The sequence below is a fragment of the Chinchilla lanigera genome, unplaced genomic scaffold (assembly GCF_000276665.1).
Source record: "Chinchilla lanigera isolate Chin_1 unplaced genomic scaffold, ChiLan1.0 scaffold00018, whole genome shotgun sequence".
In the NCBI taxonomy this organism is placed as follows: domain Eukaryota; kingdom Metazoa; phylum Chordata; class Mammalia; order Rodentia; family Chinchillidae; genus Chinchilla; species Chinchilla lanigera.
Window position 1 is genome coordinate 27,364,594 of NW_004955419.1, and position 23,349 is coordinate 27,387,942.

General features: G+C 48.7%; 1 protein-coding gene across 3 annotated transcripts in view; it reads left to right on the forward strand.

The window, feature by feature from the left end:
* Coro2a (coronin, actin binding protein, 2A) overlaps positions 1 to 21,895 on the forward strand; it is a 63,325-nt gene extending 41,430 nt beyond the window's left edge. For 2 of the 3 annotated variants that reach the window (XM_005382831.1, XM_005382829.2), the window contains exons 3-12: positions 5,559 to 5,675; positions 9,672 to 9,821; positions 11,116 to 11,295; positions 12,002 to 12,118; positions 12,928 to 13,032; positions 13,701 to 13,797; positions 15,546 to 15,658; positions 15,998 to 16,088; positions 19,901 to 20,175; positions 21,286 to 21,895. In XM_005382831.1, coding sequence (XP_005382888.1) covers positions 5,559 to 5,675; positions 9,672 to 9,821; positions 11,116 to 11,295; positions 12,002 to 12,118; positions 12,928 to 13,032; positions 13,701 to 13,797; positions 15,546 to 15,658; positions 15,998 to 16,088; positions 19,901 to 20,175; positions 21,286 to 21,417 — 1,377 coding nt within the window. In that variant the 3' untranslated portion in view covers positions 21,418 to 21,895. Of the gene's footprint in view, positions 1 to 1,998; positions 2,047 to 5,558; positions 5,676 to 9,671; positions 9,822 to 11,115; positions 11,296 to 12,001; positions 12,119 to 12,927; positions 13,033 to 13,700; positions 13,798 to 15,545; positions 15,659 to 15,997; positions 16,089 to 19,900; positions 20,176 to 21,285 lie in introns of those variants that run through there. The other variant, XM_005382833.2, reaches the window with a different exon arrangement.
* Positions 21,896 to 23,349: the final 1,454 nt, after the last annotated feature.

The window sequence follows — 23,349 nt, forward strand, 5'->3', positions numbered from 1 at the left end:
AGAATGGCAGTGCTGGCATTCACTGTTTCACCCCTGCCAAAACCTTCACTATATTTTCAGACCTAGTTCTACCATTGGATCATTCCATTTGGTTGTGTGGCCATTTCGCAACATTTTGTTGAGTCAAATATGTCGCACACTGCTGTTTTCTTTGTCATCTGAATCAAGGAGGTCTGCATTCCCTGTGTCTGTATCAGTGGATTCTTGAGCCATTTCACTGTCACAGGAACTTTGGCTCTCATGGCCAGTGTGGAAGTCATCATCATCATCATCGTCATCCTATATGCACACACTCTTCTGCTATGAAAACATGCATTTTACCATAATGGGTCATCTTCATCATCCTTGCATGAGTAATCTGATGATTCACTTTGACCTCCTCTAAAATTTGCAAATCTAATTTTTCATGTACCACTGTACTGAATTGGACTACTTCTACCAGAGAAATCACAAGAAAACTTTTTTTTAAAACAAATCCTGAAGTGGTGTGGGTCTGTTGGACCCTCTGTGATGCTCAGGTAAACACAGTCAAAACCAGTTAGATGGAGCATAAAGGTAGGTCCAAATCTGTTTTGATACTTGTGCACATGTGCACACTTCTTGCCATTTGTCATACCAAATGGATAGATTGCTTTCTGTATCCCTCAGGGAATAGTACTGCGATGCACAGCAGGCTACTATAATGCTAAAAGTACAGATTTACAGTAGCAAAGTAAGGGATGGGTCTGCTAGACCCAGGCTTATGCCTCAGTTAACCCATTTGTGGATTTTCAAAACTATTTCCTGTGCAGTTGAGGTTCTGTCCAGAAAGTCCTTGCCAGCTGGGCATGGTGGTGCATGCCTGTAATCCCAGCATTCAGGAGGCTGAGGCAGGAGGATCATTGCAAGTTCAAGACCAGCCTGCACTACAAAGTGAGCTCAAGGCCAGTTTGAACTGCATAGTGAGACCCTCTCTCAAAACAAAACAAAACAAAACAAAACAGAATGTCCTTGCCTATGCCTATGACTTCAAGAGTTTTACTGATCTTGTCTTCCAGCAGGTTAAATATTTCTCTTTTAATATTTAGATCTTTGATCCATTTTTATTTTAGTTTACTACATGGTGAACAACATAGGTCTAGATTAAATCTTCTGCTTGTGGATAGCCAGTTTTCCCACCATTATTTGCTAAAGAGGCTATCCTTTCCCCAGCATTGTTTTTAGCCCCTTTGTCAAAAATCAGGTGATTGTCCAGTGTTGTTTCTGCATTATCTATTCTTTTCCATCGATCTACATATCTATTTTTGTGCCAGTGCCATGCTGTTTTTATCACTGTAGCTTTGTGGTATAATTGGAAATCCGGGATTGTGATGCCCCTTGCTTTGCTGTTGTTACCAAGGATTGTTTTTACTTTACTATTATGGGTCTCTTTCTGGTTCTGTATGAATTTTAGGATTGTTTCTCCAGTTCTATGAAGAATACTTTTGGTATTTTACATTAAATCTTATGTATCAGTTTTAGAAGTATGGCCATTTTGACAGTGTTGGTTCTGCCTATTCAGGAGTAGGGGATATCTTTCCATTTTTTGATATCCTCTTCAATCTCCTTTTACAGAGTACTATAGTTTTTATTGTAGAGATCTTTCATTCCCTTGGTTAATGCTTAGTTCCTAGTATTTAATTTTTCTTGATGCTATTGTGAATGGTATTATTTTCTCAATTTCTTTCTCAATGAGTTCAGATTGGTATACAGGAATACTACTGATTTTTGTGTGTTGATTTTGTATGCTGCAGCCAAAATTTAGAAACACAAGAAGATAATAAAAAACATCCATATACCCCACCAGTTAGATAACCATGATTAACATTACGGTGCATTTCTTCCTGAGTTTTTCCTCAGCTTTGGTACCCAGGTAAGTATGTGCATCCCCCTGTTATTGAGCTGCGGCACTCACTGTCTGCTTTTCATGCACAGTCTCTCATTTACCCCTGAAGAACAAGCTGGCAAGGAGGAGATCACATTCACATTTTACAGATGAGGAAAAAGAGGCCTGAAAAATTTAAGCAGGTACACAACGTGCTCAGATTTTAATTTTTGAAAGCTCACCCTGAGGACCTAGTACAGGATGGCCTGGAGACTGGGCGAGGAACAGTTGGCTGGAGGGATCATCTCCAGGGCACCAAAGCCTGAGCGGGGCCTCAGGGCTGTCCTGCTCCTCCCTCTCAGGGACCTATTGTTTTCAATGGAAGAGACTGAGCTATTGGAAAGAAACCAGAAATAATACAGGTCCACAGCCTCTGAATGTACACACGTACGTGTGTGTGTGTGTGTGTGTGTGTGTGTGTGAGAGAGAGAGAGAGAGAGAGAGAGAGAGAGAGATTTTTTTTCGACCTTGAGGGTAAGTTACATACATTTTAGCCCTTTATTCCTTACTTTAAAATTTCCTTTAAAAAGGAATGTTCATTACATAACCTCAACTTCAATAAATGTAATATTACACTGATACTTTCATCAAATTTACTGTTGTTTGTCCCGTATGTCAGATAATGGCCATTCCAGTGTGCTTTACCCCCATTATGGGATCCATTCTACTGTGTTTTGTTTGTTTTTTTGTTTTTCTTCCAGTACCAGGAATCGAACTCACGACCTTGCACTTGCCAGGCAGGCACTGTGCCACTGAGCTAAATCCCCAGCCTCTTCCATTGTACTGTGAGGTGTCTAATCACTTTCCCCCAGGGGAAAAGTCCAAGTTAGGCAGAGGGGAGCCCAGGACCACTTCCTCTGATCACAAGCTCCTAGAACACATACCTGAGCCCCTCTGTGCCAGGGGCTTGGGGTGGCTGCATCTCCTAGTTTGCCCACGGTGGCCTGGGAAGCCCTATGTCCATTGCCACGGCAGCTCCTCACTTTATAGCCTTGTGAAGCAAGGTCAAGGACCACCACTGTGGCTTTGCTCAGTCACAATTGGTGTAGTCCCAGAGATGTCACGGAAAAGTGCAGTGGCCACCAGGGGTGTAGCTCAGTGGAGCACATGCTTAACATGCACAAGGCCCTGATTTTGATGCCCAGCATAAAAAAGAAGATGTGCTGCTTTGCACAGTCAGCAAGGTGAGAAAGGAGAGGAAGCAGAGTTCCCTGAACCTACTCTGCTCTTGAAAGTTCCTTTGTAAAAAGTCCTGAGACTACTGATTCTGCAAGGTCAAGAACCATGTCTTCATTCACCTTACAAGCAGCACCTTAAATAAGGCCTGTCCCTTGGATGCCTCGTGAATATTTGCTGCATGGATGGATGTGGGCCAGTCCTCTTCTCAGCTGACTTCTACTTAACAGAGAAGGAGGTCTGGGAGCCTCCCAGCGGGTGGCTCAAGTACCTGAGGGTGGGCAGTGGGTGTGGGCAATGGCTACACTGGCAAACAGAAGGCCTGAGCCTGGTCATTGTTCTACCAAGGCTATGTGGAGTGATGTGCAGAAGGAATGGTTGGTTTCACCAATCCCAGGCTTCTAGTGTGCATGTTCCTTGACCCCGGGAAATCCAAGTCTATGAGTGTCATTGGAAATCAGTTCAAGACCGTGTGGCAGGAGCCACAGGACCTGAGTATCCCTATTGAAACCTGTACAGGAATTCTCAGTAGGAAAGGGAGGGAGATGCCCTGGTTTTTAACTGAGCTACAGTGCACATACCATGAGATTAACCTTTTCAAAGTGTACTAGGTGGTGGATATTACTGTATTCACAAAGCTGTGTGACTGTCATCACTACTCAATTTCAAAATAATTCCATCACTCCAAAAGGAAACTCCATACTTATTAGCAGTCACTCCCCATCATCCCCTAACCCCAGCCTAGGCAGCCGCTAATCTGCCTTCTGTCTCCATGAATTTATCTACACCCGATTTTCATATGCGTCAATCAGGACTCTGCATACCAGGTACTAGGCGATGGGTTGATTTGCTCAAGCACTGAAACTACGTCTGTACATAGTCCAGGTAGAATGACAGTACCTGGCTCTTCGTTGTTGTTTAGACAGGGTCTCACTGTGTTGCCTCAGGCTGGCCTCAAACTCCAGGGTTCAAGTGATGGAGGGCTCAGCTTCTGCCAGGGGCTGCAGACAGGTGCCCACCACAGTACCCAGCTACTAGGTGGCTCTTTTTTTTAAGTGTTTATTTTATTTTTTTAAAACAGAGAACTCAGATTTAATTCCATACCATTCCCTTCACATATTTCAGATTTTCTTTCACAAATCCGGTGTCAGCCTGGTTAGGTAGAGTCATTTGATTCATTAAATGTTAGGGAAAGATTTAAGCATGTAGAATAATTTCTGCTGAAAGGTTGCCCCACAAGCTATTGGACATTTATGTTATGAAGGTTATGATCAAATTATGGTTCGAGATTTATTTACTTATCATTTTCATTCAGCAGACTTCCATTACGCACACCAGCAAGGCCTTCACATACACTGCCGCCTGCGTTTACGTGCGCCATGGAGCAAGCCGTGTATTGTCTGAGCATTGTGCTACTTTATTTTGTGTTCCCGGAGCTGCATCTTTTTTTATTAGTACATGTTTGCAGTACCTTCTATATTAAAGTAAAATAGAGGTCAGAACAGGAAAATAATGTCACAAGAACTAATATTTAAATATTAATCCACGCTTTGCCAATAACTACATTATTCTATTCCATGCAGCTAGTATGTTAATGTATAATGTTAAATTTTCCCCCATACTAACATTTCTTACCTTTCCTCTTTATCATGACTAAATCATTTCTACACTTTGTATACTATATGGCTTTTTACATCTGCTTCTTTTTTAAACTGTATCCTATTATTTATTTATTTATTTACTTTTGGTACCGGGACTCAAACTCAGGACCTTGCACTTTGTCGAGCAGGGCGCTGTGCCGCTGAGCGATGTCCCTGGCCGTCTGCTTCTTTCACTTAGCGTGATGCTCTCAAGGTCGTTCATGTTGTAGCTTGTCATCGGTACTTTAATCCTTTTTCTGGCTGGGGAATGCCCCACAGCATGAGTGCGCTACATGTTATATAACCATTCACCACTTGCTGGGCAGTGGGGCTGTTTTCACCATTGAGCTGTTGTAAATAAGAACTATGGCCATCCGTGCACAGTGTTTCTGGAGATCGATGACTCCCTCTTTCCTGGGTGTACACCTCGGGTGGAATTGCTGGCCCTGTGGCAGCTCTGTTTCATCTTCCGAGGAACTGGCAAGCTGTTTCCCGAGGGCTGCACCTTGGTGCATCCCCGCACTCAGCACCCTCATTACATCGCCCACCTCCCGTAGGCTGGGCGCTCTGTCGACCTTCGCCCCTCAGCTCCTGTGATCTTCACACCAGCCTGAGGAATACCTATTGCTTCCTCCCCTTTCCGAGGAGCACATGAGGCTCAGAGAAGGGAAGACTCCCCCGCCTCCACCCAGGATCACATGAGGAAGGGCGAAGCCTGGATTCACACCCAGCTCTGTCCTTTAGATTGTCTTGGTTCCTCGGTGACTGCCGACTAACTGACCGCTTGATGCTACAGTCGCATTAGTCTTCTCTCCAACTCTCTGGGCTCTGTTTTGCAGACAGGAAAGTTGGACCCCCACTACCCCAAGGTCTGCGGGCACAGAGGGAACATCCTAGACATCAAGTGGAACCCTTTTAATGACTTCGAGATCGCCTCCTGCTCTGAAGATGCCACGGTGAGTGTCAGCTGGGCATGCGTCTGTGGCCTAGGGGGTGGGCAGTGTCTGTATTCCCCTTGGGGTGCCCCCGACTGCTTTACCACTGAAGTGAGGTTACTGTGTAAAAGGCAGAAGAGAGCCTGAGGAGAAGTTTGGGGCTTGGGGCGGCCCCTCCTCTTTCAGGGCCTCAGTTTTCCCCACCTATAACGTGAGCCCTGCAGCTCCAGCCCATCTCATGGAGACCCAATGAGATTTGTGCTGCAGCGGGAGAGCCCGACTCTGGAGAAACTGTAAAATGCTGTGAGGGAAATCATTTTTTAGGGTTTTTTTTTTGTTTTTTTATGGGTTTTTTTGGTACAGGAAATCAAACTCAGGACCTTGTGCTTGCCAGGCAGGTGCTTGTGCCACTGAGCTATATCCTTGGCCCTAGGGCCATCTTTATTGTGGTCAGAATCTACTAAATCTCACAGGCAGCAGGAAGGTGAGCCATGAATGGATGGGAATGGGAATTGTGTGCATATAGTCCCCAAAACTGTCCCAAAGGTCCCTCCTACCAACCTTTTAAGGATAGGGTTTTGCTATGTTGCCCAGGATGGCCTCAAGCAGTCCTCCTGCCTCAGCCTCTGAAGTAACTGGGACTATAGGTGTACCCCAGTACATCCACCTCCCATCAAATTTATTGAGCTCCTGTTCTGTACCGGGGACATAGTTCCTGTCCCCACAGTGTTCAGTATTAACTTACTTATAGTTCATTCTGTGTAACTTATTCATTCTACTTCTAAAATATAGTGGTTGTGGCTTAAAATAAAACACATAGAGGTGATCAGCTAATTAAAATAAAGATGAAGGTCATAGGGGCCACTCCTGTAGTCCCATGGTATTCTTTTTTTGAGACAAGTCTCACTATGTCCAGGCTGGCCTTGAACTCACTGTGTAGCTCAGGCTGACCTTGAATTCACAATGATCCTCCTGCCTCAGCCTCCCAAGTGTTGGGATTGTGGGTGTGAACCACCACGCCCAGCTACAGGTTGTATTCCTGACTAACTGCACTTATCTTTGCAGTCTTCCCAGCACCTCCACAAGGTAGGATATTTTTTTGATGGAGAAACCAAAGATCAGAGAGGTGCAGGAACTTGCCCAAGTCGCACAGTTTATATGAGGCAGTCCTGGCTTCAGACTAGTACCCATTTGACTCCACAGCCCATTCTTTCTCTACTGAGCTCTGCCACTTCCCTCAAGAGCAAGTAGTAGCTGAGTTCCTAGTTTAGCTCAGAGTTGTCTGGTAACCAAGGCAAAAAAGGGAATTAGAATTTTACTGCCTAACCTTCACTGTTTATCAGGGAAGGAAACAGAAGGTTGTGTTTGGTTTGGTTTGGTTTGGTTTGGTTTGGTTTGGTTTGGTTGAGACAGGGTATCACTATGCAGTCCAGGCTAGCCTCAAATTCACAATCCTCTTCCATCAGCCTCCTGAGCTAGGATTATAGATATGCAGCTCAGGAGTCCAAAAATTCTAGAGGACCTGTGTCAGTGTCCATGTGAAAAATTGCTGAGAAACATCAAGAACAGTTTCACCAAAGGGGCAATCAAGCCTTATGGAAACAGGTTCTGTCCCAGTGCTATAGGCTCTGGCAGGATGTCACACATCTAGCACTGGCCTCCCTCCTGTAGTACTCGCCCTCTTAGGCCTGCTTTGAGGCTCCTGAAAACTCTTTATTATAAAGACCTATGACTGGGGCTGGAGATTTAGCTCAGTGGCACAGCACCTGCCTGGCAAGCGCAAGGTCACAAGTTCAATTTCTGGTACTAGAAGAAAAACAAAAACAAACAAACAAAAACAAAACAAACAAACAAAGACCTATGACCTACCATTATCCCTTCCCAGATACCCCAGGAGCAGGGGAGGTGACGCGATGACTGAGATTTAATTGGCAGCAGATTCCTCTTGTAACTTCATCTAGGACCTGGCGCGGGGATAAGCCTCCAGCCTTGGATAGTGGGGGGTGGGGAGGATGCTTCCTCTGTTAGGGTGTGCCTGTACATCCAAGCAGAACAGCCCAGAACCTGTCCTGGCCGGGCAGCTCTGGGCAGTGACGACCCTCGCCAGCTACTCTGTCTGAAGTTGCACTACTCTAGAAAGAGTTCATGTCCTAAAACCGGAAGTACAGCTGTTTGCTTGAAAAACCTGCGTACAAGAAAACCTTGGTTTGCAAGTATAGTTTGTTCCAGAAACATGCCTGTAATCCAAAGCACTTTCATATCAAAGCAAATTTCGCCATAATAAATAATGAAAACCCAGATGATTCACTCTACAACCCAAAAATATTCATATAAAATGATTATAACACTGTACTAGAATACAAAATAATAAAGAATATATAAAATATAAAGAAAAAATTCTGGGTATGGTGGCGCACACCTGTAATCCCAGCACTCAGAAGGGTGAGGCAGGAGGATCGTTGTGAGTTCAAGACTAGCCTGGGCTACAAAGTGAGCTCAAGCCCAGCCTGAAATGCATAAGGAGACCCTGTCTCAAAAAGACAAAACTAAATAAATAAACAAATTAACCTAACTGGCACTTACCTTTGAAAACTTTTGTGGCTGATATGAAGGAGATGAAGAGAGGGGTTATTGTGTAGGATGACTTTCATTATCACTAACGGAACTGTTATCTATTGACTCTGTGGAATCTTTTTCTTTTTGTGGAACTTTAACAAGGAACCTATCTGGTGACACTTGCTTTTGTCTCCTTTTGAGGACTTCATGAAAATGTAGCATTGCATTGTCATTAAACAGATTCATCACTCACACTGCTACAGCCTTATTTAGGTGGTGCTTTTCTATGACATTTTGCAGTTTCCCACATTTTACACATCTCCTTAGTTGCATTTGGAGTGAGGGATTCCTCTGCCTTTTTCTCCTCCTGCTCTGCAGATGAGATCGCCTCCATAACCTCTTGCTGTAGGGAGATGATCACCCATAATCCCACAGGGAGAGAGGGAGGGAGAAGGAGAGACAGAGAGAGACAGACAGAGGGAGCCATTGGCCCAGGCGTGATCCTGTGACGTTTAGTGTCAGGGACACTCATATTGCAGGGTATCACTGGTTTATCATGTTAAAATTTATTAGAAATGTTTGCCCATCTTGTGGAACACTCACAGGACAAGTTATTCACAAGCCAAGGTTTTACTGTGTCTCTAAAGGAGGTGGTACATTCAGTCATGGTGGAGCAGTAAGGAGCACTGAGACAGCACCACCCAAGGCTCCATTTCCCTCCAGAGCAGCACCCAGGCCTCTGTTTGCACTCCCCCATGACAGAGCACTTCCTCCTTGCCTGGCAGCCCCGCTTCCATCTCAGACAACACTTCTCTGGAAGGAAGCCTCAGCCCCTCCTCTGCAGCCCTCACTACGACATACTGGCCTTTGTCCCCATTCAGGCAAGGCTCTGGCTTTCAGTCTCTCCTCTTCTGAGCTATCAACAATACCGCCTCAAATCAACAAGTCTGTCTCTGTTCCAGAGTTTGCAGTAGCACCTTAGTGCCTGAGGATGCAACATAACCTTCTTCCTGGCATTCAAGGCTCCATTGTGAGATCTTAGGACAAGGAAAGGGAAGACACTATACTTGGAGGGGTATCCTAGGCTGAGCGGCACATATGCCTTGGCATCCAGCCTGGAAGATAGACCAGCAGCCCACCCACCTGCCCACCACCTCAGGCCATCAGGATGGTAGAGAGTTGGGCACAGGAGGCTGAGGCAGGAAGACGATGAGTTTGAGACCTGCCTGGGTGACTTAATGAGATCCTGTCTGACAAAATAAAATAAAATGAAATGTTAGTAAAGCTTCCCTGGGGTAAGGATTGGAAGCGTAGTCTCATCTCAGGTCAAGACCAGCCATTGCTTCAGCTAGAGGACCTTGGTAAAGCTCCTCTGGCTGCCCCGCCACTGTGGAAACAGCAGGCAAAACAAGGTGCCCCGACTAACCACACCCCGACCCCGGCCCATGTATCTCCTGCCAGATCAAAATCTGGGACATCCCCAAGCAGCTGCTGACAAGGAACCTCACAGCCTACAGGAAGGAGCTGGTGGGCCATGCACGCAGAGTGGGCCTGGTAGAGTGGCACCCCACTGCCGCCAACATCCTCTTCAGCTCTGGCTACGACTACAAGGTGGGTCTGAGACTTCCCCAGCAAAGTCACCACATGTGGGTGAGTTGAGACAACAGAAGCGTCCTCTGCCCTGTTCCAGAGACTAGAAATCCCAGGTCAAGGTGCTAGCGGGCCATACAGAGCCCTGGGGAGAGTCATCCGTGCCTGGCCCCTGGCTGGCAGCCGTGTCACCCCAGGCTCTGCCTCTGTCTCTGCATGGCCGTATCCCTGTGTGTCCTCTCTTCTTCTTATAAAGACACCCACATTTTTATGACCTAAATTAACTACATCTGCAGAGACCTTATTTCCAGCTAGGCGTGGTGGCGTATGCCTGTAATCCAGCACTTAGAAGGCTGAGGCAGGAGGATCATTGCAAGTTCAAGACCAGCCTGGGCTACAAAGTGAGCTCAAGGCCAGCCTGAACTGCATAGCAAGACCATTTCAAAAAGACAAAAGACCTTATTTCCAGAACATCTGAGGTTCTGGGTGGACCTTTGTTTTGGGGAGCATGAGTCACCCCACTGCAGTGTGCCTGAAGGTCAGGGTTGGGCCCTTAGACTTCCCTGCTCCAGGGACTGCATGCTCCTCCAGCACGGTTTCTCACTGGCAGGGTGACCTGGGAAGGTCCCTGTGCCTTCTGTGGGCCTCTTTCCCCGTCTGTAGGCAGATGTGGTGGGACTGCAGCCGTAGATTCTCAGCTTTTTCCTTCTTGCCCTGTTGGGCCTTACAGAGGCACTCGGGGCCTCTGTGATGGATTAGAAGGTGGGATGGGAGCTGGTAGAGGGAGGGCTCTGGACTCCCCGCTGCCTGCTGATCAGAAGCACTCTTTGTATATGGTATGAGCTGGGCTACTGTGCATGGCTCTGCCAGTTATTCTGTACACAGCTCCAGGGGGCGCTATTCGCTTCTTGGGCTATCCGTTTAAATTGCCCAGGAGCTGTGCAGTGCACAGCCTGTGCAGCTAAACCTGGCAGCCCTGGTTATCCATGTGAAGTGGAAAATGCTGCTACTGTTTGAACACAACTCCTCCCACTCATTTGCTGGTTCCCTGGGGTCTCCCAGCGTAGATGTTTTGTTGCTCAGAGGCAGATGGTATTTTCCTCTCACTGCCATGCATCCTGGCTCCAGGCTTCCCCTCTGCCCCATACAGCTTCAGCAGCATATCTGTTCTCTTCCCACCGCCACCGAGGCTCCTGGGCCAGGCTGCCAGCTGCGTGTCCCTCCTGGGGATACTGTTTCACTGGGCCCATGTGTCACTGCAGGACTGGGGCGGGGTGGCCACTGCCTGCACTCAGAGCCGGCACTCTGCCTGCAGGTGATGATCTGGAACCTGGATACAAAGGACTCTGTCATCATGAGCCCCGTGAGAGCCATCACCTGTCACCAAGATGTGATCCTGTCCATGTCTTTCAACACCAACGGCAGCCTGCTGGCTACTGCCTGTAAAGACCGAAAGATTCGGGTTATTGATCCCCGGCTTGGGATGGTCCTGCAGGTCAGTGCTGGGCCGGGGTCTGGCATGGGGGCTGAGAAGCAGGGCGCCAGGTCGGGCTGGGGCAGCTCTGAGAACCGGACGGCATGCTGGTGGCTTCTGGGTCAAGCCCTCATAGGCGATATCCTCGGCTGCCCTCTAGACACCATGGGGAAATAAGGCATGCCAGGTCCTTTTCTCAAATGGGAAAGCTGAGGCCAAAGAGAGAGGAAGGGACTCCCTCACACAGAGAGCAGGATTGGACCTGGTTCACCTCCAGAGCTGGTCCGTGTGCTCTGTCAGAGGGTCAGGAGACAGAGGCAGCACTGTCTGTCCACTGAGTGACCTTGGACAAACACCTTCTGCTCTGTGACAAACACTTGCTGCTCATCAGCAGCAATGGCCATTAGTCTTTCTTGTCAGAGGACTACATGGGACCGCCAGGTGACAGCGTGCACCCAGCCCTGTGCTTCCTCAGCGTGTTGCTCAGTACACTCTCAGCAGGAGCGCGGAGCAGGGTTGAGCTTGACCACATCCCAGCTGAAAGAAATGACTCTCAGCAAAGACCAGGAGAGCGCCGTGTGATAAGGGGGCCAGGCAGGCTTCCTGGCGGTGGTGCCCCAGGTGGGCTTTCCAGCAGCCAGGCTGAGAAAGGGAGGCCAGAACCTCCAAACTGCAGTCCAGGTCCCCTCCTGGCATCTGACCATGCTACCCGCACATGTCCCCCCAGGAAGCCAGCAACAAGGGGCACCGGGCCAGCAAGGTGCTGTTCCTGGGGAACCTGAAGAAGCTGCTGTCCACAGGCACGTCGCGCTGGAACAACCGGCAGATGGCCCTGTGGGACCAGGTGGGTCCACAGGCACCCCCGGCTCTGCCATCACCCCTCAGCCTGGTGTTGCTTCATTCATTCATTCATACAACCGGTCATTCGGTTCTCACAGTGCGGAGTGGCATCCGCTGGGGCTGAGCACCTGGGCGAAGAACAGGGAGATGCCAGCCGCCCCTTGGGCGAGCCCAGGGCCTGGTGCATCCTGTCTTTGAAGGAGGGAGATGGGGAGGCCCCAGAAGAGGCCCTGGTGGAAGGCAAGGGCAGCCTCAGGAGCTGCTAGAGCACAGCCTGGGGACTGGTGCTAAAGGGCATCCACAGAGGTAGAGGGGGAATGGCGGTGGCAAGCAGGGCTAGTTTGAAGGAGCATTTGCCAGACATTTCAGACACTGCACCGATCGCTTCCCCGCAGAGCCTCCTGCATCTCGTAAAACAGATGGAGGCCAGGCAGGATGACATTCGCCTGTAATCGCAGCACTTCGGAGGCTGAGGCAGGAGGATGACAAGTTTCAGGCCAGCCTAGGCTACATAGTCAAATCAAAACCAAAAATAATGGAAAGAAATAGAGGTTGGAGGAGGAACAGCATCAGATCAGGTGTGTCGAAAGTGACTTAAGGTCAAATGCTGGCAAAATAGATGGTAGCAGCTTTAGTGCCTTTAAAATGTCTCCTCTGTGAGACAGTGGCCCACAGATGGGCCTCAAGAACCAGGGCCTCTTCCCCCAGCATTTATGCACAAGATCAGACACTCTGCCACGCACACCCCAAGCCCCACGGCAGCAGTTCTGATCTCAGGAGACTCAGCAGCCGTCCGGTCTGCCTTCCCTGCAGGATGATCTGTCGGTGCCCCTCACAGAGGAGGACTTGGACGGCTCCTCCGGCGTGCTGTTTCCCTTCTACGACCCGGACACCAACATGCTCTATGTGGTCGGAAAGGTCAGCCTGGCCAGCTCGAGAGGGAGGTGGCCGCCTGGGCCCCTGAGGCAAGAGCAGAAATCTCCCAAGCTGAGCCCAGCAGCCTGGGCCCCATGGGGACAGAAAACAGTGGCTGGCCACTCTTCCTAACAGGGGAGCACCCTTCCGCGCCCTCCCAGCTCTCTAGGGAGACTGGGGCCAGGGCTGTGGCTGGTCACTGCACTCTTGACCTTCCAGCTGTGGGACCAGATGGCCTTTCCCAGCAGGGCCACTCTGACCTTGGGCAGAGCAGGTCTTCACAGGGTAGGGCTCTCATAGTTGGCATCTCTGGCCTCTACCCGCCAATGCCAGGAACGTGCCCCCCTGTCTTCTAGTCATTATGACAACCAGAAATGTTCCTCAGGGCTAAGATTCTGGCCTCCATGAGGCTCTTGGATGGGAGTGGGATTTGGGCCTGTTTTCCCAAAGCCTCTGCCTTAGAGACTGAGGGTGGGTTTCGCATTATAGCTGGGGGCACTGAGAATTAAAACGAGGACTTCCTTGTCCGTGCCTTGGTGGCAGGCCCTGAGCTCTCTGGTGTCCCCAGGGAGATGTGGGTTTTCACCTCTGTGAAAGCCAGAGGTGACTGCTTGACCTGGAGGCCCAAGCGCTGCCCGCGGCTCAGCTCTGAGTCTCCGCTGCTCTCTTAGGGGGATGGGAACATCCGCTACTACGAGGTGAGCACCGACAAACCTCACCTGACCTACCTGACCGAGTTCCGCTCCTACAACCCCCAGAAGGGGATCGGTGAGTGGGGCTCCTGGGCCACTCGGGAATAGGCCTCTGCGGCTGTCAGAATCGCTTTTCTGTTGCTAACTCAGGACCACCAACTGGATGAGTTATAACACGTGAACTGTGTTTTGGCTCATGGTTCTGCAAGTACAAGGTCAAAGGGCCACAGCTGGTGATGGCAGAGACTTTCTGCTAGCAGAGCCCCGAGCCAGGGAGCGCTAGGGTGTCTCTTCTCAGCACTTCTTCTTACAAAGCCACCAGGACTCAGTCATCGTGGTTCCACCCTGATGACCTTATCTACCCTGATCACTCCCCAAAAGGCCCCTCTCTAAGCCCCACAGTTAGACTGCATCCCACCCTCTTAATACTCATGGTGGGGTTTGAGTTTCAATGCCCGAGCCCTGGGGGACAGCCTCAGACCGCAGCAGGTGTGACTGGAGGTGTACAGCAGCACAAAGAAGCGAGCCAGAGCCAGGGAGTGCTTCCGGAGGAGGCACCATCGGAGGCACTGAAGGAGGAAGCAGAGCGGCCCCGCCTGGGAGAGAGGAAGTGTTCTGGCGAGGGCCAGCGTTACAACACAGCAAGGGAATGAGCGCTGCTGCCCTAAAAATAAAACCCAAGGAGCAGTTCCTTCCTTTTTTCTAAGTGTGTTTGCCGATTTAAAAGGATGCACACCTCTAATCCCAGCTCCTCAAGAGACTGAGACAGGAAGATCACTGCTTTGAGGCCAGCAAAGGCATTTTAGGGAGACCTTGTCTCAAAATAAAAAAGGGCTGGGGATGTAGCTCAGTAGTAGAGCACCTCTAGATTCAATCCCCAGTGCTATTAAAAAAAAAAGTCAATAAACAAAAATAAGAAGATCTAAAAACAAAAAAATAAATAAGAAGATCTAGCCAGGTGTGGTGGCACAGGCCTGTAATCCCAGCACTCAGGAGGCTGAGGCAGGAGGATTGTTGCAAGTTTGAGGCCAACCTGGACTACAAAGTGAGCTCAAGGCCAGCCTGCACTGCATAGCGAGACCCTGTCTCAAAAAGACCAAAAAGGGGGTGGGAGATTTAGCTCAGCGGCACAGCACCTGCCTGGCAAGCACAAGGTCATGAGTTCAATTCCCAGTACCGGCAAATAAATAAATAAATAAATATATTGTGTTAAAAGAAAAAAAGATCAAAAAAAAAAAAAAAGGATCTAACAAGGGCTGAGGGTGTAGCTCAGGGGTAGAGTGCTTGCCTAGCATGTGTGAGGCCCTGAGTTCAGTCCCCAGTACAAGGATTAAAAAAATTTAAAATAAAAAATAATTATTTTTTACAGTAATAAAAAATCCAGTTAAACACTATTTGAAAAGTAAAAAGCTCAAGGAAGCTATATCATGGGGGTGTAGTTTAGTTGTAGAGTTCTTGCCTAAAAAGTGTGAGGCCCTGAGTTCCATTCCCAACACCAAAAATAAAATTAAAGAAAAGACAGAAAGCAGGAATATCCCTATTAAGAGTATTTGGGTCCCCAGGCTGGGGCTGGAGGCAGAGCAAACTGCCTGTAAGAACCTAGTTAAAAGGCTTGGAGGTGGAGACAGAGTCCAGTAACTAGCTCCATTTCCCAAGCACAGGCCCCACTGTACCTAAGTATTTGGTTATAAGCTGTGTGCTGAGGAAAGAGGGTGGGGAGAGGGCAGTCCCCCTGGGGACAGCCTGGCTTTGCCGCACACGCCAGGTCCTTGTAGCCCCGGCCCAACCAGGACCTCTTGACACCCCTTGGCCATCTGTCTGCAGGTGTCATGCCAAAGAGAGGTCTCGACGTGTCCTCCTGCGAGATCTTCCGCTTCTACAAGCTGATCACAACCAAAAGCCTCATTGAGCCTGTATCCATGATTGTGCCCCGGCGGGTAAGGCTGGTGGAGCCATTGGGGTGGGAGACAAAGAGCCCATCTTACAGAAGACAGACCCTGGGGTGTCAGGGTCCCAGCACACCCAGCCCATGCCTTGAGGGCAGCCACAGGGAGGCCGAGGGTCACTCCTTCAAGGGAAGATACTTCTCAGGGTCATCACCAGGGCGCCAGGCATCCTGGGCCTCCCCTACCCTGACTTTTGAGCTGTGTATGGTCTTGGGCAAGTCTCTTTGCTCTCTGGGCCTGGGTTTCCTCAATTCAGCAGGGTTGGAGAGAGCCTGGACTCCCAGCTGCCCACCCTGCCACTGTCCCCTCACTGTCCGCACTCTCCTGCAGTCGGAATCCTACCAAGAGGACATCTACCCACCGACAGCAGGGGCCCAGCCCTCCCTGACGGCTCACGAGTGGCTCAGTGGGATGGACAGAGGTGAGGAAGGCCGAGAATGGCAACTGTGATGAAAAAAGAAGTCCCAGTGGCCCCAAGTGCTATTGGGGGACAGGGGCATGGCCTGTATGTTAATTTCCTGTATCTTCAAAGGACAGCTCTTTGATAGTGAGTCCTCAGTAACTGGATGGTCGCCTACGGGACTAGGACGGTAGGGCTTGACCCAGGTGGTTCAGAAAGCTCCTCCACAATGATTGCACCAGTCTACGCTCCCACCAGCAGTGGAGAAGGGTTCCTTTTCCCCACATCCCTACCAGCATTTGTTATTAGTTGATTTATTGATAATAGCCATTCTTTTTGGAGTGAGATGGAATCTCAGTGTTGTTTTAATTTACATCTCTCAAATGGCTAATGATTTTCAATATTTTTTCATATATTTATTTGCCATTTCTACTGCTTTATCCGAGACGTGTCTATTCGTTTCAGATGCCCAATTTTTGGATTGAGTCTTTAAATTTGGTGTGTCTGATTTTTTTTTGAGTTCTTTATGTATTCTAGATATTAGTCCCTTGTCTGAGGAACCACTGGCAAGAATGTTTTCTCACTCAGTGGATTGTATCTTCATTCTGTTGACGATTTGTTTTATTGTGCAAAAGCTTTTAATAAGATGAGATCCCAGAAGTTGATGTTTTGTAATGTTTCTCTTGCAGGCAAAGTTTTGTTCATAAAGTCTTTGCCTACACCAATATTTTCAAGAGTTCTGCCGGTTTTCTCTTCCAGCAGATTTAGTATTTCTGTTTTAATATTTAGATCTTTGATCCATTTGATTTTAGTTTAGTGCGTGATGAGAGACACAGGTCTAACTTTTGTTTTTGGCATGTGGAAAGCTAGTTTTTCCAGCACCATTTATTAAAGAGGCTATCTATGTTCCAGTGAGGGTATTTGGCCCCTTTGTCAAAGATGAAGTGGCTGATTGTGTTTGGAATTGTTTCTGCATTTTCTGATCTGTTCCATTGATCCTCAGGTCTGTTTTTGCCAGTACTATGCTGTTTTTATCATAGTAGCTTTGTAGTAAGATTTAAAGTCAGGTATTGTGATGCCTCCTGACTTGCCTTTGTTGCCCAGAATTGTTTTTGCTATTCTAGGTCTCTTTTGGTTCCAAACAAATTTTAGGATTATTTTCTCAAACTCTGTGCTATTGGTATTTTGATCAGGGTTGCATTAAATCTGTGCAACAATTTTAGAAGTGTGGCCATTTTCACTATGTTGGTTCTTCCTACCCAAGAACGAAGGATATCTTTCCACTTTCTGATACCATCTTTGATTTCCTTTCTCAGAGTATCATAGTTTTCAGTTTAAAGATTTTTTACTTCCTTTGTTAGATTGATTAAGTATTTCATTTTTTTTAGTGCTATTGTGAAAGTCATGATTTCCCTAAATTCCCTGTCAGTGAGTTTGTTGTTTTTATACAGGAATGCTACTGATTTTTTTGAGTGTTGACTTTGTATCTGAGTGTGCAGCTGAATTTGGTTATTAAATATAGAAGTTCTTGTGCAATTTTTAGAGTCTTCTGTGTACAGTATCATGTCATGTGAAAATAATGATAATTTAACTTCTTCCTTTCCTGTCTTTATTCCTTTTATTTATTTCTCTTGTCCAATTGCTCTGGCTCATGTTTCCAAACTGTACTGAGTAGGAATGGTGATAGTGGATATCCTTTTTTTTTTTTTTTTTTTTTTTTTTTTTTTTTGAGACAGAGTCTTGCTGTGCAGTTCAGGCTGGACTTGAGCTCACCTTGTAGCCCAGGCTGGCCTGGAACTCACAATGACCCTCCTGCCTCAGCCTACCAAGTGCTGGGATTACAGGAGTGCACCACCACACCCAGTGATAGTGGATATCCTTGTCTTGTTCCTGATTTTAGAGTGAACACTTTTAGTTTTTTATCATTTAGTATGATGTTGGCTGTTGGTTTGTCATTGATGGCTTTTATCAGATTGAGATAAAGACCATCTGTTCCAATTTTCGGTAGGGTTTTTATCATGAATGGGTGTTGGACTTTGTCAAATATTTTTTCTTTCTATTAAGATGATCATGTGATTTTTGTCCTTGGCTCTGTTGATATGGTATATTACATTTATTGATTTGTGTATGTTGAACCATACCTGCATCCCTGGGATGAATCGGTGTGGAATTCCTCAAAAAACAAAAGCTAGACATTCCATTTGACCCAGCTATTCCCCGTCTTGATATCTTCCCAAAAGAATTAAAAACATCATACCACAGAAATCTATACACACTCATATTTATAGCAGCACAGTTTGTAAATAGCTAAATCTTGGAAAAACCCCAAATGCTCATCAACCAATGAATGGATAAAGAAGATGTGGGTGTTTTCTACAATGGAGTACTACTGAACCACAGAGGATAAACTTGAGACATTTTAGGTGAATGGATGGACCATACTCTTAAGTGAAATAAATCGAGCACTTTTAAATATCAGTTTCTCTGATGTGAGAAACCAAAAGTGTAAATAAGGACCAGAATGTGTACTAGATATTATGAAATAAATGCTCAGTTTGGAAGGGGAATTAGGGAAGGAGGGGAGAGAAAGGAAAGAAAGGGAAAAGAAAAAAATGAGAAAAGAAGAAAAAACAGAAACAAAACTTGTAAAAGAAAAAAAGGAGGGAAAGAGGGACTAGAAGGAGGAAAAAGGAATGGGGGAAAAAGGAATTGAGCTAAGGGGCTGGGGATTTAGCTCAGCGGCAAAAGCGCCTGCCTGGCAAGCGCAAGGTCGTGAGTTCGGTTCCCGGTACCGGAGAAAAACCAAAAAAAAAAAAAAAAAAAAAAAAAAAAGGAATTGAGCTAAGTCATGTACAGGTACAAAGTCCCAATGATGAAAGTGCTCATTATGTATATTTTTAAAATGTACCAATAGCCAGGCGTGGTGGCGCATGCCTGTAATCCCAGCACTCGGGAGGCTGAGACAGGAGGATGGTTGCGAGTTCAAGACCAGCCTGGGCTACAAAGTGAGCTCAAGGCCAGCCTGAACTGTACAGGGAGACCCTGTCTCAAAAAGGAAAAAAAAAAAAAGTATTAAAATGTACCAATAAACTTAATTAATTAAAAAAAAAACTCCAGCTCAAGGGAAGTTGCCCAACGTATCAGTTTTCACTCTGAGGCTCTTCAGGGGAGCTGGACAGTCTCAGCCAGACTCCCCTGCCCAGCCCCCACTCCTACTTCTGCCCAAGAGATGCTCTGGGCAGCAACTGCCACCCAGGCTCTTTGCTCCTTCAACAGAGCCTGATGGTAGCCAGGGCCAGCCCCATGGAAAGAGAGCAACGTATGTTCCCTTGACCCCTGACCCAGAAGCTCTTTCCCTCCATTTCCCTCATTTCCTTCACCAGGGGCTGAGGGGCCTCCTCATGCACTGAAAGGGCTACCGCCAGTGCCAAGTCCCAGAATTGTGCGACCTTAGGTCCTCTCCTCACTGAGCCTCTGATTCCCCCTCTTCCTTCCGCCCCTGCTTCCTGGGGGTGCTGGGAGAACTCATGGTGTCGGGAGATGGCAGAGTTCGGTGTTGCGGGGGCTGTCCTCACCAGGCGAGGACCAGGCTACATGGAGGAACACACGGGGTCTGCGGACAGCTCCAGTGCGCACCGCACGCGGTTCCCACCACAGGATTTGCGTAGGTGGCAGCGGCCTGCTGCTTGTGTCTGGACTGCCCGGCCTGGGTTTCTTCTGCCTGTCTGCAGGCAGCGGCGTCTCCCACACCTGTTGCGCCTGTCCACATGCCAGCCTCCCCACAGCCATCTGCTATGCCACTCCGTCCCCTCACGGCCCTTTCCTCCCTCCAGAGCCAGTCCTGGTGTCCCTCCGGCCCGGCTCCCAGTTGCGGAGCCCTCAGCCTCTGCCTCCCCAGAGACCCCTCTCCAGTGCTGCAGCCCCAGCTCCACTCCTGCCCTTGGACCCCACACCAAAGCAGGCTGCAGAGGACAGCCGGCGGCCCTGCTCCCTGCTGGAGGAGAAGGTGCCAAGGTGGGCAGTGGAGCACAGACTGGAGGAGAAGAAATCCTGGCTCACCAACGGCTTCGACATTTTCGAATGCCCGCCACCAAAGACAGAGAATGAGGTAAAGGAGGGTGTGGGCCTGCTGGGGGCGCCTGGGGAGGGAATTGGCACTGCCTGCCCCTGGGGCAAGGGCCGAGAGAGAGAGAGGAAGATGCTGGCTGAGACGTATAGCCTGCTGTGTGGCCTGGCTTAGTCCCCAACTCACTTTGTCCGTTCACTCAACAAACGGGCAGTGAGCACCTTCTGTAGGCCACAGTGGTGAATATACACACAGTGGAAGGAACCATCTGGAAAATGCAGAAGATTTGACGTGGTGAGCATTAAAGCCCCTTCCAGTGCTCATGTTCTGAGGCTTTCTGGGCTTTCAGAGTGAACATCTATTGAGTGCTTTACCCTATACCAGAACCTGGGATCGATGTATGTTCTTGATTTTGAATGTGCTGGATTCCCATGGGCCACAGCCCCAGAAGTCAATGTGGAGGGGCTAAAAATGGAAGCCAGGCATCTGGCAGGGGACTCTGATCTGCTCTGCTGGGCACTCAGTAGGGGCCTCAGACCTGGGGGTTCGCATGTTGCTAAGCATCCGTTTCCAAGTGTGAAGCAGAGGTGACACAGGGGTGTCACAAGTGTGCAGAGCATAAGGAAAGCCCTTGGGGGGCACCCAGCATCTAACAGCTGTCCTCTGCGCAGCAACAATTACACAGCGAGGAGGTTTTCTGAGCCCCAATCCCTAGAGCAGTGGGGGCAAACCTATGGCGCACGTGCTGCAGCTGCCTGCTGCTTGTTACCATTGAAAGCTCCAAAAGGTTTGCCATCACTGTCCTAGAGGAAGAAACGGAAGGTCAGAGTGGGCAAGTACCTCATCACCCACAGTCACACAATTTAGTGGTAGTGAAAATGCCAATTTCCAGGCTTCAGGGCCAAATATCTTTTCCTCCTCATCCCTCAGGAGCCAAAGAGGCAAAATATGTCTAAAACTTTCAAACCTTTTTTGAATTTCCCTTACTGGGTGAAGTAGAGATTTTTGTAAAAAAATCTGTGCGTAGATTGCCCCCTTGTTAATTTAATCACCTCTGCCTCTGAGTCAAAAAGAGGCAGTCTTTTAGCCCTTCTGCTGGTACCCTGTCCCTGCCATCCAAGTGTTCATGCCCTCTGACCTCTGCCTTTCCAGCTGCTGCAGATGTTCTACCGGCAACAGGAGGAGATCCGAAGGCTCCGGGAGCTGCTGACCCAGCGAGAGGTCGAGGCCAAGCAATTAGAACTGGAGATCAAAAACTTGCGGATGGACTCTGGGCAGTTCTGAATGAGGCCTCTGCTATCCCCGCCCTCAGGGACACCGCTGGCCTTGTGGGGAGGTCCAGAACCAAGCCTCAAGTCCCCCTGAAACAACCACTATTTCTATATTTTTTACCAGAAAACGAAACTCTCAGTCACTGAAAGAGATTCCAGTGGGACGTGGTGCCGTTTTCTATTTGCCTTCTTGCGACAGCAGTTCCTGCACTGACTCTGTTTTTAGATGATACTTTGCCTTCTGTTGAATTCTGTCTCTGAGGGTCCACAATGAGCTATAACTTCTCAAGAGGAAAGAACACTGTAGAAAGTCTGAGCTGGAAGGATCTGGGAGGTCAGCTGCCTGTGATGTTCAAACTGTGCTCTAAGGATGGGAGGACGACCTAGGCAGGAGCCCATTCCAGCAGACGGCCCCTTCTGTCTGTTTCATACACTGGCCTGCTGTGGAATACAGAAATCTGCCACTTACACAGATTTCTAGAACTTTGAAATCTGGCTCAGCTACCTCATTTTCAGGAGGGAAACTGAGGCCCAGGGAAAGGCAGTGAGGTCTGTCTCATGGCGGGGCTAGGCTGAGATCCAGGTGCCCTGCTGTTTCTGCTGCTTCTGGCCTGATGCAGTTCTCAGCCTCCTAGCAGGAATCCCCTGGTTCTGGTCTTGGCTGTGCCATGACTTACACTTGGTGACCATTTACAAAATCCTCCTCTGTCAGGTCTCTGCTTCTCCGTCTGAACAGGAGGGACCCTGGAAGGAGCTGCCCCCGACAGGTCTGCCCCCAAAGACCTTGACCTCATTCCCACCTGTGACGTAATGACCTTAGAAACTCACACACTGGAAAAGAGGCTGAGGTGGGTTAACCCGAAGGAATGAGTTAAGGTTCATCCCAATTCTGCAGCACAGACTGGAGGTCAAAACCATCCTTCCTAGCCAGGATCAGCCAGGTGTGGGGAGGCGCTGGCCTCTGTGTGGAGAGGCGGACCTTAGAGTTGAATCTGTGGACTGCTGTACGTAGCCTGGGAGATGTGGGCAGATTGCAGCTCAGGTTAACAAAGGAGGCTCCAAGAGATCTGGAGCCCAGGACTGGCTCCTGGCGGAGCCCTGTGGCTGCCCACCAGTGCGGGCTTCTGGCGAGAGATGAACACGCCAGGGGAGGAAGTAGCAGCAGATGGTCCTGAAGTTCCCTTCTGGCCTGGAAGTTTTTCTGTGTCCCTTCTTTCTTGCTTCTGTTCTGTTTTGTTTTTCTGGTACTGGGTATCATCCCCAAGGCTTCAAACTGAGCTACATCCCCAGCCCTTTTTAAGTTTTTTTAATTTGAGACAGGGTCTCACTAAGTCACTAAGCTGCCCAAGCTGGGCTTGAACTTGTGACCCTCCTGCCTCAGCTACCCAAGCAGCTGGGATTTACAGGTGTGCCGCCATGCCTGGCTGCATCTCTCCTCGTTGAATCTCTACCCTGAGCCCTACTCTAAGGCTCTAACTTTCTCATGGTCAGTTCAGCCCAGCCAGAGACTAAGACTAATAAGCAGCAGAATCTGTCTCTCCTTACCCAGGATGGGCAGACAGTAAGCTTTCCCCATCCCATGGGTGACTCTGCGCTCAGATGAGACTGCAGAAGACATAGCCTAAGAGGGTTCACCCCACGCTGTACAGTGCAATCCCCTTCAGAGCCTTCAGGAAATAGAGATGCCCAGGCCCCATTCTGCATCCACTAAAGCCAAGTCTCTACAGCCTGGGCCTCTGGTTTTATAAGCTGCTGCGGTGGTTGTGTAAAATGGGATAGAAACCCCTGGACCAGTTCCTAGGGCCCAGTCTGCAGCGAAGGTGAAGAGAGCAATGAACACCACACAGGAGCTGGGGCTCAAATATGGTACCCAAACTGTGCTCTCCGCGCCCCCCGCCCCGGGCTTGGCTGGTGCCCTTGCCTGTCTGCAAACACCAAAGAAAGG